The sequence below is a fragment of the Octopus sinensis genome, linkage group LG3 (genome assembly GCF_006345805.1).
Source record: "Octopus sinensis linkage group LG3, ASM634580v1, whole genome shotgun sequence".
Classification (NCBI taxonomy): Eukaryota; Metazoa; Mollusca; class Cephalopoda; order Octopoda; family Octopodidae; genus Octopus; species Octopus sinensis.
The window spans coordinates 77,683,742-77,701,695 of record NC_042999.1 but is presented as its reverse complement, the minus strand read 5'-3'; the positions used below and the strand labels follow the sequence as shown (position 1 = coordinate 77,701,695).

At 40.6% G+C, this 17,954-nt stretch overlaps 1 protein-coding gene across 1 annotated transcript in view; it reads right to left on the bottom strand.

The window, feature by feature from the left end:
* The window catches only part of LOC115209491 (mucin-17-like), a 178,771-nt gene that overhangs the window by 149,510 nt on the left and 11,307 nt on the right, over window positions 1-17,954 (bottom strand). Inside the window, exons 2-3 of the mRNA XM_036501104.1 lie at window positions 4,922-13,620; window positions 980-1,047 (exon numbers count right to left, since the gene is read on the bottom strand). Of these exons, the coding sequence (XP_036356997.1) occupies window positions 980-1,047; window positions 4,922-13,620 (8,767 nt within the window). The remainder of the gene's footprint in view (window positions 1-979; window positions 1,048-4,921; window positions 13,621-17,954) is intronic.

Sequence of the window (17,954 nt, the reverse complement as noted above, 5' to 3'; positions counted from 1 at the left end):
GAACGAATAGCATGGTACCATAAGCTGCAGGTAGTAAGCCCGCTACGCATACAAAACTCCAGGAGCCTCAACAAAACCTGTGATAAAGAGAAAATATTAATAATAATATAAAGAGTAAGAACACAGGTCCTGAAGCTGTTTGCTGGGAGATTATGCATGTAAACTGAATGATAGACAAAAATGTTATCTAGACGGCAGCAATCAATTTATAGATCATTTTCAAAAGATCCTTAATAACAGGACTCTTACGTCCTTCATAATTATAAATATATAAATATATAATTATGGCCGTTATATAAGAGTTATTGAAACAGATGTAAGAATGAAGATGTTGAAATATCACAGATACTGTTTTCCGTTGCTTTTTCACACACACACACACACACACACACACACACACACACACACACACACACACACACACACACACACACACACAAATGTAGGTATGTGGATTTCTGTGCTTTTGTTTGTACTCCACCGCTTAACAGCTGGTGTGGGTTGTTTACGTCCCCTTAATGGTTCGGCGATAGAGACTGACCAGATCTCACCATGACCACAGTCCAGAAGCTGAAACAAGTAAAAATGTGATTGAGCAAAACTTGATAATGTCTATTGCTGTCAATATATTCACTGCCTGTACGCAGTATTTACTCATACTACGTGTCTGGTATGTATGTATGTATGTATGTATGTATGTATGTATGTATGTATGTATGTATGTATGTATGTATGCATGCATGCATGCATGTATGCATGTATGTATGTATGTATGTATGTATGTATGTATGTATGTATGTATGTATGTATGTACGTATGTATGCAGGCATGTGTGTGCATGCAAGTATGAATGTATGCATTTAAGCAGGTATGTATTTCTGCATGTATGTTTACACTTTTTTAAAATTTCTTTTTGTAATTTCTTTGAATCTTTCCTTTACAAAATACATAATTATATTTACGTATTACGTGTACCAACCTGAATCCGTTTATACGAACACTAACGAAACCGTCCCGCAGCTGACTATTTTTGATGGCCGTCGTTAACTGAAAGGAGAAAACACACAGCATAAAATATTTTTATTTCATCAACATATGACGGATCCCAGACAACACCAAGTTTTCATCCAATTATAATCTATATTTTCCTGAATTTTTCCATATGGACATTCTTATGATACCTTTTGCTCCGGTTATAAAAAAATAACACTGAAGTTCACAAAGGCATAGATGAGAAGTAAGTAAAATAATGATGCTGAGCACATAGTATGAATTATATAAGAAGAGATCTATATTCATTCAAGGGAATATTTAAATATTTGATCTGTAGCTTTTCGAGTCCTAGGACTGTTGAATGTTTGGCATTTCGAATTTTGACTTCAACACTGTGCTGTGTCCCAGATAGACTCCACACTAAGTTTTTGATGATGTTATCAGCAGGTGTTATGCAGAAGTGTTGTTTATCACTATAATGTATTTAGTTGATATATTTGATTTTTTTATGATTAGGTACAATCATGATTAACTGTAAAACTGAATTAACACCTCTGTACTTCTGAAATAGGTAAAAGGCAAAGCATTCTGCCTCTTAATCAACATTGTATATGTGTGTGTGTATTTGTGTGTGTGTGCGTGCGTGCGTGTATGTATATATACATATATATACACATACAGGGTGCATAAGATATTTGAGGAAGGGTGCATAAGACATTTGAGGAAAGATTTATGTTTATAAAAAAAAACATATATAATAACAAATGATAATTTTATTCATCAAAATATGCTATGAGGATAAAAATAAACCTTCTTTTCTATAATGTTATTCAACAAAGCCACTTTCAGCTTCAACAACTGCTTCTATATGAAATCTAAATCATCTACATGCTCGAATCAAGTGGTGCTGGTTTATTTTGGACATTACTCTGACTATGGCAGCTTTCAAAGAATCTTTGGTGTTATTGGCGTGTTCATTGACCTCTCTCTCAACAACGCTCCCCATGTAATAGTCCAATGGATTGAGATCTGGAGAATTAGGAGGCCAAATGTTAAGGGCTATGTGATCATGAGAATTTTCAGCCATCCATTTCTGTGTTACTAGAGCCATGTGTAATAGTGTAGAGTCTTACTGAAACACATATGGCCTTCCATTGCATACACTGTCTACCCAGGGCTTAACAATTATTTCCAGGACTTCATGTAGGCGGAAGAGTCAACTCTAAGGCCTTGTGGAAAGAAGTAAGGAGGCATATGTCCTTCGTTGCTGACAACCCCCAAAACCATGACACTTGCAGGAAAGGAACTTCAGAAGGGTCTGCACATAACCATCTGTCATTTCTTCTGTTAACTTTTAGATCTTGGTCGAAGTTTTTCTTGTTTGAGAAAAACCAAATCAAATCTTCTTCTGCTGGATTTTTCAGTTTGTTTAAGAGCCTTTTAGATCTGATGTAATGATTTCCTTTTGCTTTTTCTGACAAATTGGCCTTTTCGTGGACATTTCTGACTGTTCCTTGTGACACATGTAGATCCTTTGTAATTGACTTCATGGACTTTCTGAGATTGTAATCAATGGTCTCTTGAACTTGCTGGATAATTTCAGGTGTTCTGATGATTTCAGAGCGTTTAGAATGCTTTTTATGCTTTGATACTGCTGATACATTTCCATCTTCAGTCTCTAGCTCTTTACAAACTTTATAGATGAAAGATCTAGCAACTTTTAAAACTCGAATTTCTAAATCGCTATGCTCAGCCTTTATAACCACAATAACAGCATACCTCTTCATTTCTTAAGTACATATACACGCGCCATTATTATTTTCTGAAACAAAAATTTTACAGAGTTAGTAAAAATGCAGCAATGACCCCAAAATGGTATGTCCTCAAATACATTACGCACCCTGCATGTGTGTGTGTGTGTGTGGTGTGTGTGTGTGTGTATACTTAGTTATTTGATTTGAAACTGTTTATAAATAATACACACACACATATATATATATAGCTTGTCTAGGAAAGGTCATTACGCCAATACTAATAACACACGCCCTGGTTGAATTCCATGTTTTTATTGTTTGTCAAGTTGTTAAATATCTAACCAACTGACAAATCAATCTTTTGTTTAATGTACTGGTTAAAAATCAATCGGTCATTTGTTAGTCAAAGTTCTTTCGTCACTGTTCGTGACTTCTCTCTCTCTCTCTCTCTCTCTCTCTCTCTCTCTCTCTCTCTCTCTCTCTCTCTCTCTCCCCTCAAGGTCTGCTCTTATTCAACTTCAAAAAAAAAAAAAAAGACGGAAAGCAGCTGAAACTGCTCGCGATATCAAAGAAACGTTTGGTGTGTGGTCAACTCGAAAATGGTTTAAACAATTTCGCAGTAGAGACCTGAGCCTTGAAGATCGTGAGCGTAGTGGGCGCCCATCTGTCATCGATGACGGTCAGTTAAAACCACTCGAGAACTGGCAAAAGAAATTCATGTTAACCAGAAAACTGACTGCAACCATTTGCATGCGATCGGAAAATCAAAAAAGCTCGACAAATGGGTACCACACGATTTGAATGAAAATCAGAAAAAAGTGCAGATATGATACTTGCTCGTCGCTTCTTCTCCGTAACCAGACCGATACATTTCTCGACCGTATTGTAACTTGCGATGAAAAGTGGATTCTGCACAATAATTTTTAAAAATGTTCTTCGCAGTGGCTGGACCAAAATGAAGCACCGAAAACCTTTCCTAAACCCGAGCTTTTCAGAAACAAGGTTATGGTGACTGCTTAATGGTGTACTGCTGGATTCATCCACTATAACTTCTTAAAACCTGGAAAAACAGTTACTGCAGAAACATATTGCCATGAAATTGCCAAAATGAACGAAAAACTGCAACTCCTCCGTCCTAGACGTTTCACTAATAACAATCCAGAAGTTGAGGGAACTTGGCTACGAAGTTGTTCCCCTCCCAGCTTATTCCCCAGACCTTTCTCCTACCGACTACCACTTTTTCAAGCATCTCGATGGTTTCCTGCGATAGAAGGAGCTCAAAAATCAAACCGATGCTGAAAGTGCATCTAAAGAGTTCGTCAGCTCCAGAAATCCAGATTTTTCTGTTACCGGAATAGACTTGTAGCTCGTTGGCAAGAATGTGTTGATTGTAATGAGATAATGAGACTTACTTTGATGAATAAAATGTCCGCATTGTTGAAATATATTGTGATGAATTTCATGTTTCAAAACGTTGCTTACTTTTTACTCAGCCTAATATAATTCGATATACATTAATAAAAATAAGTTTAAGACATTAAATCAACGCTTAACATCTTCAGTAACACTGCTACTGAATTTAGGATTTCTATATTTTTCAGCTAGAGTGTAGTTGGGTCTCAATGGGGTGGTACAAACCTAGCAATATGTGTTTTATAGTGAAAACAAAATTTCCATTCAAATGCTAATTACCGGACAATTTTCTGTTTGAGCCTAACCGTTTTAAGCCGTAGTGGAAACGCGATCTATGTCGCAAATAGGCATACGAATATTGTATAAATTTTATAATTGAAAAATTTACTATATTTTGAACATACGTGTATACCAGCCTGCGAGCGCAATAAAATAGGCGGAGGGTTCCCTACCCCTGTTGTACATGGCTGCTCAGTCTACAAGAAATGGCAGCTAAATCTCACTAAGATTACATCCTACCCTCTTTCAATAATGGAACATTGGATGTGATCTTTGATAATACTGTTTAAAAGAAAAGAAGGATGGTCACATCTGGCTTATTTTTGGTCATGAGTTTGCTAAAAGAGCTAATTTAAAACCAAACAGCAACTACAAGATAAACCTCAGTTTTTCATTCTCTTACAACCCACGGAAATACTGGAATTCTTAATACTGCCTAGTCGTAGAGGATCGAATTTTAAAAATGTACAGCTGACACTTACCATATCCAACACGATTTTCGATGTCTGTTTAAATTCTTCAGAATGTTCATCTTCTAACTCAGGTTGCCATTCCAGTCCCTCTGCTATGTGCACCACACCGTTCAGCTGTCGACGTTCTACGCTTTTCTGATGAATTATAGAGTGTGCTGTCGTTAATATAGTCACCTTATTTGTTTGCGTTATACTATCGACAGTATTGCTTTGTATTGAACTAAGCATCTTGGTCACTGTCGTGCTGTCATCGTTGAGGATTGTTTTTGTGTTATCATGGTCAATGTTCTGCGTCGTGCTATCGGTGTTAATTCCAGACACACCATTTAGATGTAGTGGTGTCGTACTCTCGAAGCTTCCCTCTGTCAAATCCATGGCGTTTGTTCCACTAGTACTATTAAATTGTACATGTGTCCCACTACTGACATCTGGCTCTGTCATATCACCAACACTGGTCAATGTCGTACCACTGGTAATTATCTGTGTTATATCATTGGTACTGTCGTTTGTATTTGATGTGCTTGTTGTGGTTGCAGTAGTCTCTTCTGGCGTTACTGTTGTGGTTGAAATTACATCTGCTGTTTCTGCTGCTTCCGTGGTAGCTGATTCTGTTGATTCTATTGCTGTAAAGGTTGTCTCTGTTGTTATAACTGTCGCTTCAGTTGCAGTTGTTGCTGTGGTGAGTGTGTCATTTACTCCTATTGATGTGGTGGTTGCTTGTGTTGCTATATCAGCTCCAGTACTTGCTTCTGTTACAACTGCTATTGTGGTGCTTTCTTCTGTTTGTGATGTTGATAAGGAGGAGAGAGAAGCGGTGACGGCAGAGGATGACGTTGGTGATTCAGTTAGGGTTGTTACCCCTCTTGTTCTTATTATTGATGTTAGGGATGATTCCGTTGCAAAAGGTGTCGATGATTGTGGGTTTGTTATTGCTAATGTTGTTACTGGTGGAGATTCGTCTACCGTTGTTGATTGTGGGTCCGTTGTTGCTAATGTTGTTACTGGTGGAGATTCGTCTACCGTTGTTGATTGTGGGTCCGTTGTTGCTAATGTTGTTACTGGTGGAGATTCGTCTACCGTTGTTGATTGTGGGTCCGTTGTTGCTAATGTTGTTACTGGTGGAGATTCGTCTACCGTTGTTGATTGTGGGTCCGTTGTTGCTAATGTTGTTACTGGTGGAAGTTCACTTACTGTAATTTCTCTTACCGAGGTATTTCCTTGTGTTGTTGTTGCTATTGCTACAGTAGTTGCTTCAGTGGTTGTATCAGTTGCTGCTATTAATGTCGTAACTCTACTTACTACTGATGATGTTTCTGCTGGTGATGTGTTGGTTGTATCTATTGCTATTTCCTCTTCGATTGTAGGTGTTAGTGTTGCTATAGTTGATTCTGTTCCCGCTATTTCTGAAACAGATGTAGTCATAGTTTCTGTTGCTATTGTAGTAGTTACTTCCGATGTTGTTTTCGATTGTGATTCTTCTGCTATTGCTAATGTTGTTGCTAGTAATGGATCCTCTGATGTTACTGATTGCGTATCTATGTTTGTAGTTTCCGTTGTCGTTGAATGCAAATTTGTAACTGTCACCAATGCTGTTATTGTTGGTTGTTGTTGGTCCGCTGCTGTTGAAAATACTGTTGATGATGGTGATTGCGAATCCAGCGTTGTTGCTAATGTTGTTATTGTTAATTCTGGATCCGCTGCTGTTGTTAATGTTTTTAAAGTTGATATTGTTATCACTGGTGTTGATGGTGTATTTGTTGGTAGTGTAGTAGTCAGTGGTAGTTGTGAATCCGCTTCCGTTGCTAATGTTATTAGGGTTGTTGTTAATTGTTCTTCAGCTGTTGCTGATAATGGCTCGGCTGTTGTTGATTGTGGTCCAGCTGTTGTTGACTGTGGTTCGGCTGTTGTTGATTGTGGCTTGGCTGTTGTTGTTTGTGACTCGGCTGTTGGTGACTGTGATTCGGCTGTTGTTGAGTGTGACTCGGCTGTTGTTGATTGTGACTCAGCTGTTGTTGATTGTGGTTCGGCTGTTGTTGTTTGTGGCTTGGCTGTTGTTGTTTGTGACTCGGCTGTTGTTGATTGTGACTCGCCTGCTGTTGACTGTGACTCGGCTGCTGTTGTTTGTGGCTCGGCTGTTCTTGATTGTGGTTCGGCTGTTGTTGTTTGTGGTTCGGCTGTCGTGGACTGTGACTCGGCTGTTATTGATTGTGACTCGGCTGTTGTTGACTGTGGTTCGGCTGTTGTTGGCTGTCGCTCGGCTGTTGATGAATGTGGCTTGGGTGTTGTTGATTGTGGCACGGCTGTTGTTGACTGTGGATCGGCTGTTATTGATTGTGACTCGGCAGTTGTTGACTGTGGCTCGGCTGTTGTTGCTTGTGGCTCGGCTGTTGTTGACTGTGGCTCGGCTGTTGTTGCTTGTGGATCGGCTGTTATTGATTGTGACTCGGCTGTTGTTGATTGTGACTCGGCTGTTGTTGACTGCGGATCGGCTGTTATTGATTGTGACTCGGCTGCTGTTGACTGTGGATCGGCTGTTGTTGCTTGTGGTTCGGCTGTTGTTGATTGTGACTCGGCTGTTGCTGACTGTGGCTCGGCTGTTGTTGACTGTGGATCGGCTGTTGTTGGTTGTGAGTCAGCTGTTATTGATTGTGACTCGGCTGTTGTTGACTGTGGATCGGTTGTTGTTGATTGCGCATCGGCTGTTGTTGATTGTGGTTCGGCTGTTGTTGTTTGTGGTTCGGTTGTTGTTGACTCTGACTCGGCTGTTGTTGAAAGCGGCTCGGCTGCTGTTGATGGTGGCTCGGCTGTCGTTGACTCTGACTCGGTTGTTGTTGACTGTGGCTCGGCTGTTGTTGTTTGTGGCTCGGCTGTTGTTGAAAGCGGCTCGGCTGTTGTTGACTGTGACTCGGTTGTTGTTGACTGTGGCTCGGCTGTTGTTGTTTGTGGGTCGGGTGTTGTTGAAAGCGGCTCGGCTGCTGTTGATGGTGGTTCGGCTGTCGTTGACTGTGGCTCGGCTGTTGTTGATTGTGACTCGGCTGTTGTTGACTGTGGTTCGGCTGTTGTTGACTGTGGTTCGGCTGTTGTTGCTTGTGGCTCGGCTGTTGTTGATTGTGACTCGGCTGTTGTTGATTGTGACTCGACTGTCGTTGACTGTGGTTCGGCTGTTGTTGACTGTGGCTCGGTTGTTGTTGACTGTGGCTCGGTTGTTGTTGATTGTGATTCGGCTGTTGTTGACTGTGGTTCGGCTGTTGTTGATTGCGCATCGGCTGTTGTTGACTGCATCTCGGCTGTTGTTGATTGTGGTTCGGTTGTTATTGACTGTGACTCGGCTGCAGTTGACTGTGGATCGGCCGTTGTTGTTTGCGGCTCGGCTGTTGTTGAAAGCGGCTCGGCTGCTGTTGATTGTGGTTCGGCTGTTGTTGATTGTGGTTCGGTTGTTGTTGAAAGCGGCTCGGCTGCTGTTGATGGTGGTTCGGCTGTTGTTGACTGTGGTTCGGCTGTTGTTGCTTGTGGCTCGGCTGTTGTTGATTGTGGCTCGGCTGTTGTTGATTGTGACTCGGCTGTTGTTGATTGTGACTCGACTGTCGTTGACTGTGGTTCGGCTGTTGTTGACTGTGGCTCGGTTGTTGTTGACTGTGGCTCGGTTGTTGTTGATTGTGACTCGGCTGTTGTTGACTGTGGTTCGGCTGTTGTTGATTGCGCATCGGCTGTTGTTGACTGCAGCTCGGCTGTTGTTGATTGTGGTTCGGTTGTTATTGACTGTGACTCGGCTGCAGTTGACTGTGGATCGGCCGTTGTTGTTTGCGGCTCGGCTGTTGTTGAAAGCGGCTCGGCTGCTGTTGATTGTGGTTCGGCTGTTGTTGATTGTGGTTCGGTTGTTGTTGAAAGCGGCTCGGCTGCTGTTGATGGTGGCTCGGCTATTGTTGATTGTGACTCGGGTGTTGTTGACTGTGGCTCGGTTGTTGTTGACTCTGACTCGGCTGTTGTTGTTTGCGGCTCGGCTGTTGTTGAAAGCGGCTCGGCTGCTGTTGATTGTGGTTCGGCTGTTGTTGATTGTGGTTCGGTTGTTGTTGAAAGCGGCTCGGCTGCTGTTGATGGTGGCTCGGCTGTTGTTGATTGTGACTCGGGTGTTGTTGACTGTGGCTCGGTTGTTGTTGACTGTGACTCGGCTGTTGTTGACTGTGGATCAGCTGTTGTTGATTGTGACTCGGCTGTTGTTGACTGTGACTCGGTTGTTGTTGACTGTGGGTCGGCTGTTGTTGTTTGTGGCTGGGCTGTTGTTGAAAGCGGCTCGGCTGCTGTTGATGGTGGCTCGGCTGTCGTTGACTGTGGTTCGGCTGTTGTTGACTGTGACTCGGCTGTTGTTGACTGTGACTCGGCTGTTGTTGATTGTGACTCGTCTGTTGTTGACTGTGGCTCGGATGTTGTTGACTGTGTCTCGGCTGTTGTTGACTGTGGCTCGGCTGTTGTTGATTGTGACTCGGCTGTTGTTGCTTGTGGCTCGGCTGTTGTTGATTGTGACTCGGCTGCTGTTGATTGTGGTTCGGCTGTCGTTGACTGTGACTCGGCTGTTGTTGATTGTGACTCGGCTGTTGTTGACTGTGACTCGGTTGTTGTTGATAGTGGCTCGGCTGTTATTGATTGCGGCTCGGTTGCTGTTGATTGTGACTCGGCTGTCGTTGACTGTGACTCGGTTGTTGTTGATTGTGGCTTGGCTGTTGTTGACTGTGACTCGGTTGTTGTCGATAGTGGCTCGGATGTTGTTGTTTGTAACTCGGCTGTTGTTGATTGTGGCTCGGCTGTTGTTGACTGTCGCTCGGCAGCTGTTGATTGTGACTCGGCAGCTGTTGATTGTGGCTCGGCTGTTGTTGATTGTGGCCCAGCTGTTATTGATTGCGGCTCGGCTACAGTTGATGGTGGCTCGGTTGTTGTTGACTGTGGCTCGGCTGTTGTTGATTGTGGCCCAGCTGTTATTGATTGCGGCTCGGCTACAGTTGATGGTGGCTCGGTTGTTGTTGACTGTGGCTCGGCTGTTGTTGATTTTGACTCGGCTGCTATTGATTGTGGATCAGCTGCTGTTGATTGCGGCTCGGCTGCTGTTGATTGCGGCTCGGCTGCTGTTGACTGTAACTCGGCTGTTGTTGCTAGTGTTGTTTCTGTGGGCTGCGTATTTTCTGCTGCTGCTGCTGCTGCTAATATCGTTGATGCTGCTATTGCTAAGGTTGTTTTTGCTGTTGTTTGAGCATCTGTTGCTATCCCTAATAATGTCGTTGCTGCTACTGCTAATGTTGTTGCTGTTGTTTGTAGATCCCCAGCTATTGCTAATTTTGTTGTTGTTGTTGCAGATTGTGGTTGTGGATCTGAATCTACTTTTGTTTCTAACATTGTTGTTGTTACTTGTGTATCCGCTACTGTTACTAATGTTTTTGGTCGCGATTCTGCTGCTGTTGTTGCATCTGGCATTGTTGGTTCCATTCTTGTTGCACTTGTGAGTTCTGTTGGTATTGCTGTTGTGTTATAATTTGGCTGTGGCGGTGACCGTAGCTCTGCTGTTGTTGCTGCTGATTTTAATAGATGTGTTGCCAATAAAGTTGCTTTTGCTGTAGTTGTTTTCGCTGTGGTTAGTGGCGATGTTTCTACAAGTCCTGTTGTTGTTGCTGTTGTAGTTGTTAGTTTCGGTGATTGGGGTAGTGGTGTTGATTGTTCTGTTGTTGTTTCACCTAATGGCTCTGTAATCATTGTTCTTACTGTTGATAATACATCTGTTAGTACTGACGTTGTTGATGCTGTTGCAGATGCTTCTTCTGTTGCATTTACTAGTTCTATTGCTGCTGTATTTATCGTAGTTGCTACTGCTGCTGTTGGAAGTTCCGTTGTTCTTGTTGCTGCAGTTGCTGTTTCAATTGATTCTGCCGTCATTGTTGCTATTGAGGATTCAGTTGCCGTTATTGCTGTTTGTGCTGGTGTCTCCACTATGTCACTTGCCCTTTCTAATGGCTCTGTTATTGTGGTAGTAGTGGTGGCAGTTGTCGTCGTCGTGATATTGGTCGGTACTGCTGTAGTTGCCTCTTTTACTACTTTTGTGTCTGATGTTACTACTGTTGTTGAATCCAATGTCGTTACTTCTGTTTCCGCAATTGTTGTTCCCATCGTTGTTACTTCAGTTTCTACTACCGCTGATGTTTTTCCTATTGGTGTAACTTCTACTGTTGTTTCAGTTGTTGCTTCTGCTGTTGTTGCTTTTGTTACTATTGCTGCTGTTGTTGCTGTTGCTGCTTTTTCTGCTGTTATTATCTCAGTTGTATTTTCCTTTTCTAGTGTTATTTCAGCTGAGGCTTGCAGGTCTGTTTGAAACGAAACATTATTCACCGGTGTCGTAGTATACAATGCCTGATTTTCTGTCGTAACAATTGCCAGTTGAGTTGATGTAGTCAATGTATGACTAGTTTCTGCACTGCTGAATGCATTGTGTTGTTGGGAAGAATGTTCATGCATCGATGTAACTTCAACTGAATGTGAACGTTGATCCAAATTTGTTGTTTTTGTAGAATTATCTCCTTCAGTTGGGGTGGTACCATTAGGACTGACATATTGATGTTGGTTTGTAGACACTTCTAAAACAGAATAAGTATTTGTCTTCATTTCAAGAGCATTTTCTAAAGCTATGTGTGTTGTCTCAACTTGATCCGTCGTTTCCATATCAGACAGCGAAAATGTCGAGTTCCCAATTAATTTTATTGTTGCTGTTTCTAAAACAGTCGCCGATTCAGTTTCTGTTTTTGCTGTGTTGGGATATTTTAGACCCAAATCTGGAGAGGTAGTAGCTGTTAAGTCTATTTCAGTCTTGTATGCTGGTGTAGTTTGTACAGTGCTTTTGTCATATGTTAATTCTTTCGTTGTTTCTAGTGTTTGAGCTGATTGAAATCCAATATCTTTGTGAAGTGAGACACCAGTTGTTGATGAATCGCCATTTAAATTTGTTGATGTTAGCCACATTGAATCTCTGGTTAATATATCGTTCGAATCATCAGTTTTTATAAGGATGTTATCGTCAGTCATAAGTATATATTCCATTGACGTTGATCCAATTTCTGAGCTGTAGATTGGGGTTTCACTTGTTTTATCAGAAATAATGATCTCAGTGGGTGACTCAGTCAATTTGCTCTCAGTTAAGCTGTTGGGAGTGAATTGCGATGTCAGAGTAATGGTATTATCATTAGATTCTGTTTGTAAAGAGCTTGTAGTACTTTTATCTGGCAAGTGGACTGTTGTTGTTTCTAACTCGAGAGGAGTGACACTTGCTTTCGATATAGTAGGGGAAGTAGCAACGTTTATATGATTCGCCGAAACAGAGACCAATATATTTGTTGGATTAGTATTTTGAGGAAATATTGGAGTAAATTCTGCTTGTGTATTAGCTGTTTCAGTTGAACTTGACACCGTCCAATCATGTGGTTCGTCAGATTTAAACACTGATTCGTTAGTAAGTTCCCCATCAGTTGAGAGTTTCGTTGAAGTGTAAAATTCTGATGGAGTACCTATCGAAGCTGTCTTTTTATTTATGTTACTTGCAATATCGCTAACTGATGTTGTTGTCAAGGGGTTGTTATTCTCAGTAAAACTTGCTGTGTAAGTGTTTGTTGTGGGGATATTTGGAAAGGTAGAAGTTATATTATTTGAGCCATTATCGACTGAGGTCCCAATGACTGTTGAAGAATAAGTTATGGTTTTTAGACTATTTTCATTCGTTTCATAATGAGGGGATATGGCAACTTCATCGTTCGTTTGTAATGTTGGAGAATCTTGAGCAATAGTGGACACAGAAGCAGTTTGTGGGGAACTCGTTGGTTTTGTTAGTGAAACGCTTTCGAGGTCATTGACTGTAGAATTTACAACGTCGTTTCTTGTATCTAATGCTATATCTGTCGTAACACTATCGCTGAACCCAGTGCTACTATGAATTTTATGACCGTTTCCCATACTTACGGTTGCATCTGCTGTAAAACGACTTGATTTTGTGCTAGTAGCATCTATAAATTCATCTTCAATATTGCTTGAGTTTGATCGTTTAGAGGAATATACTGTTGAATGTTCACTTGAATAAATATCAGGAGCTGAAATGTTTTTGTAAGCACTCGATTCTGTAAGAAATGTTTCGCTACTACTGCTCTCTGATTTACTCTGAGGTGTAGTTAGTGGGCTTAAACCGTAAGAAAATTTAGAAGAAATGCTACTCTCCTCCAATGTTGGCGTTGTACTTGTAGTGCGAAGCTTAATAGATTCTCGATGCGTTGATGCTGTGGAGTTCATTCCCTGATTGATCGATGCGTTCACTTCTAAATCGATACTACTTGAATCGAAAGACAGTGAAGTAATCTCATAGTTATTCACAGAGTTAATGTTGAGCGTCACATTGAGTTCCCTTGTAGCTAAATCCAACGAAATGCTCTGATAATTCTCCTCGTGGTCTACAGTAACATCTTCAGTTGTTCCTATAGAACTTAGCTCGTTACCAGCTGGAGTGACGGTTTGAAGAACTGAGCTATTGACAGCTGCATATGTTGAATTTTGCAAAATAAGTGTTCCGTCAACAGACCTCTTCTTTCGTTTAAACCATTTTAGGGGTATTTTGGAAGGAAATTCTTCTTCTGGTTCCACATCCTCGCTTGTCCCATCAAGTTCAGTAGATACTTCATTGCCAATAATCACTGAAAAACAAATATTTACGGTCAAATGAAATGAGATCGTCATACACACAGACACACACATACACACACACTACTCTGCTGATTCACTAGAAACTAACTATATATATATATATATATATATATATATATATATATATATATATATATATAAGGTTAATCCAAACGGGAAAACAGAAAAAACAACAACACGTGGAACAATTACAGTATTATTATTATTAGGCGCTCAGGAATATATATATATATATATATATATATATATATATATATATATATATATATATATATAATATATATATATATATATATATATACACACAGAGAGTGTTTTAAAATTTTGATATCATTTCGCAATCTAATAACTTGGCCAGTTCTTCTTCAAATGACTTCAAATTTTAACAGTATGTGTAGAAACAGGTGAAAATTTTATGTTTAATGTTTGATATGTTTACCTTTGCAGATATAGAAATGGCATTCACTGGAAGAGAAAATATATGTTGTGTGCTGGAGGATGCCCGAACACAGTCGAACAAGACTGTGCAGCAGTCATTTATAAGAGAGTTCTCTAAAGAGTCATCAACGGCAATGCAGATTTGGACGTGGCACAAACAATTCAAAGGGGAAGGCTGTCTGTGCAGAGAAAAAGGATCTGGACAATCACTAACATCGGAAGAGACGGTCGAGTGAGTTGGCCAAAAACTCTTGCGAAACTCCAAGAAGTCCATAAAAAGAACAAGTCTGGAAATCATGATTCTTCCAACGACAATTTGGCGCGTCCTGAGGAAACGCCTGCTAATGAGACCCTACTAGCTGCAGCTCATTCAGGCCATAACGGCAGATGACAAGCGAAAGCGCAAACAATTCTGTGTTGATATGCGAGAGGAACTTGAAGAAACCGACTTCAGTAAACGTCTTGTTTTCAGTGATGAGGCCACATTTCATACGAATGGCAAAGTCAATAAGCATAATGTTCGCATTTGGCGCAAAGAAAATCCCCATGCCACAGTTGAGCATGAGAGAGACTCACCAAAAGTGAATGTCTTCTGCGCCATCTCCAAGAAGCATCGTCATGGCCCGTTTTTGTGAAATTGTTTATGGAATTCACATACCTTTGAATTTCTCATTCAAATTTAGAGTAACATCAACATGCCTGTTTAGTTTCATTTGCTTTGACTATGTAGTTTCTGTGATATTTACATCTCAAATGATATCAAATTTTTTGAAACACCCTGTATATATATATATATATAAATATCATCGTACAGAGAGACAACAGGATAACGCCGTTAATAGGAGAGGTTAGTAAGGTGAAAGAGGAGAGTGAAGTGTGGTATTTGAATAAAACAGGGGACCCCAAGCTAAGTTAAGAGAATTAATAGAAGTCAAAAGCACTTATGATCAAGACAAGAGGAAAGGAAAAAGTATCAACTGAGAAAATGAAAATGAAAAAAATAAAGGGGGAGATTTCAATAGATTACATAAACTTCAAACAACCCTCGAAGAAGAAATTTTGTTGATAAAGCAGAAAATATCAAAAAAGTTCAAAAATTCAAAAAATTCCCAGAGAATCTCGTAAACTAATTTTTACTTAAATATTAAAAAACTTGAAGTTATAGAATTTGAAAGTCTTAGAGTTTATGGTTTTAAAGTTTTAAAGTTTTGAAGTCTAACGGTTTAAGACAGACAGATAGACAGACAGACACAGATAGATAGATAGATAGATAGATAGATAGATAGATAGATAGATAGATAGATAGATAGATAGATAGATAGATAGATAGATAGATAGATAGATAGATAGATAGATAGTGGCGTGTGATCTGTGTATAGCGTTGTTGCTAGTTATCCGGTTAAGTTTAAGTTTGCATTCGTTAGCGTTTTCGGATCAAGGATCTTTCATCAGACATTATTTCACAAATATACACTCACAAGCACACGCGCGTGCACACACACATACACACACGTCTGATGAAGGATCCTTGATTCGAAAGCGCTAACGAATGTAATCTATTAAAATCTCACCCTTTCACACTGTCTCATCTTTTCACTTTTTCATTTTCTCAGTTGTTACTTTTTCATTTCCGCCTACCTTGTTCATAAATGCTTTTGACTTCTATTAAATTCTCTTAACCTAGCTTGGTGTCCAGTATTTTATTCAGATACCATACTTCGCCCTCCTCTTTTACCTTCCCAACCTCTCCTACTAACGGCGTCACCCTGTTGTTTCTCTATATTAGACCATAGCTATGTTGTCTGAGATAAGATCATCCGTAATGGATATATAATAATGTACATTTTGATTAATATACCTACTCTACTGACAGATATACGAGTGCAATGTTTCCTGACTTATGGACTTTAGCCGGCTTACACGCACACGCACTTACTCCTACACACTGCAAACTGTATAGCAATAAGTCGTCCGCGTCTTGTGCCATATAGCTGCGTTTCCCGGCGGTACGCTCTACATTATTTCATTAAGATTTGCCATAAAGGCATTACAAAGAGTAGCTTGCGAGCTAGACACATACATTGATGAGGTGAATGATGAAACAAGGATGATATTGATGGGAGAAGTCAAAAAACGCCGGCCGATTTTCTCTACATAGTCACCAAAAACTCACCACAGATATTATACATCTATTACAATGGAATTGTATGACCTGGGACATTCAACAAAGAATATCACAACTCCATCAAATGAGCTTTATACAAGGCTAGTGCTGGAAAAGATAATCGACCTGATCAGGAGAATGACGTGGAAGGCCTTTTACTTGGATCAGCCCAAACCATCTCCGGAGACTGAACACGTTGGGCTGAAATCCAGTAAGTTTCCAACTAAGATCAAAGAAATGGAAGCCTTCGAGAACGACATTTTATTATACCCCGACTGAAATTCCAGAAGTCCTCTAACGCTTTCCAAACTAAACTTAGAGCAGACATCCTGTAGGCTTATAGGACCTTTCTATTCTCCGATAAGACTAAAACTCTATATAGAGTAAGTAACGACACATATGCACAGCTACTTAACAACGGTATTGCACAAACGTACTGGAGGGCTGCCACTCAAGCTTATGATAGCATCGCCTATGAGGCCAAGGATATAGCAGTTAAACTAGGTATAGAGAATAGGATAAACACTTGCGAAGACAGAAGCCTTTATTATGATCAAGGACCATAAACCAAACTTCGCCTCGTACCCCAAGTGCAGGCTGATAAACCCTGCAAAGTCTGAGATCGGAGAGGTGAGCAAACAGATCATCAGGAAGATTAATAACGGCGTTAGAATTGCTTCTGGCCTCGTCTTATGGTGTAAGATCATAAATTCCCTTGGACTGAAGGTCACGATAGAGTCCGACCTGAAAACAGTGGATTTACTTGATGTGGCCTTGGTCTTGGAGTCCGGTGCCTACAGACAATTTAGGAAGCCAAATGAGAAGTTATGATATTTTAACACAGGTTCCTGTCATCTAACCATAATTTTCAAGAACCTGGTAAAGGGCGTCAGCAGAAAAATCCCCAACCTATCTTAAAAGAGATTCTTGGTACTGCGGTCCGTACTACAATGAGGCTCTGGCCGCCAGCGGTTCCAAGGATAGAATTAGTTACACGCCAGACTCTAACCCTCCTAAGACAAAGCGCCACCGGAAAGTGTTGTGGTTCACACTGCCCCTCTCTCTAAGTATTGAAGCCCGAGTAGATAAGATTTCCCTTAGCTTAGCAGATAAGCACTTCCCCTGTATACATAGGTTTAGCAAATATTTAATAAGCACACTCTGAGAATTTCCTTTAGTGTGCACTCAATGTAAAAAAAGTTTTAGCAGGTAGGTTTACACCTGAGACAGAGGCAGGATGGTCATGTAGGCGTAACACAACAATTCCACTGATCGGCCAATATAAACCCCCCACACATATTGTACCTCTACACACACCGCATGTATACATAAATGCCTCACGAATTTAACAAAAACATAAAAGAATGGAAAACACGAACACAGATGTTATGCCCCCCCCACACACACACACACACACCCGAAGGCTATGCATATTCCATTGCTATACACGCATTTCATTTCCACAAGAATACCAACCTTAAAGGCATACACGTTTTCCAGAAACTCTTTTCATCATCTTTTTCACAGCAACCACAAACCGGATGTGACTATTCACTTCTAGCAATAGAGAGCAGTCGCCATATTTCATTCCATAACGGCCACCTCTGAAGAGCGCAGGGTTACATAACCGAACTATTACCTAACACTGTTGAACCCCTAGTGCGAAACCGATTGGTAAGATCGGCCGTAATGTATATATAATACTGTACACTTCGATAAATA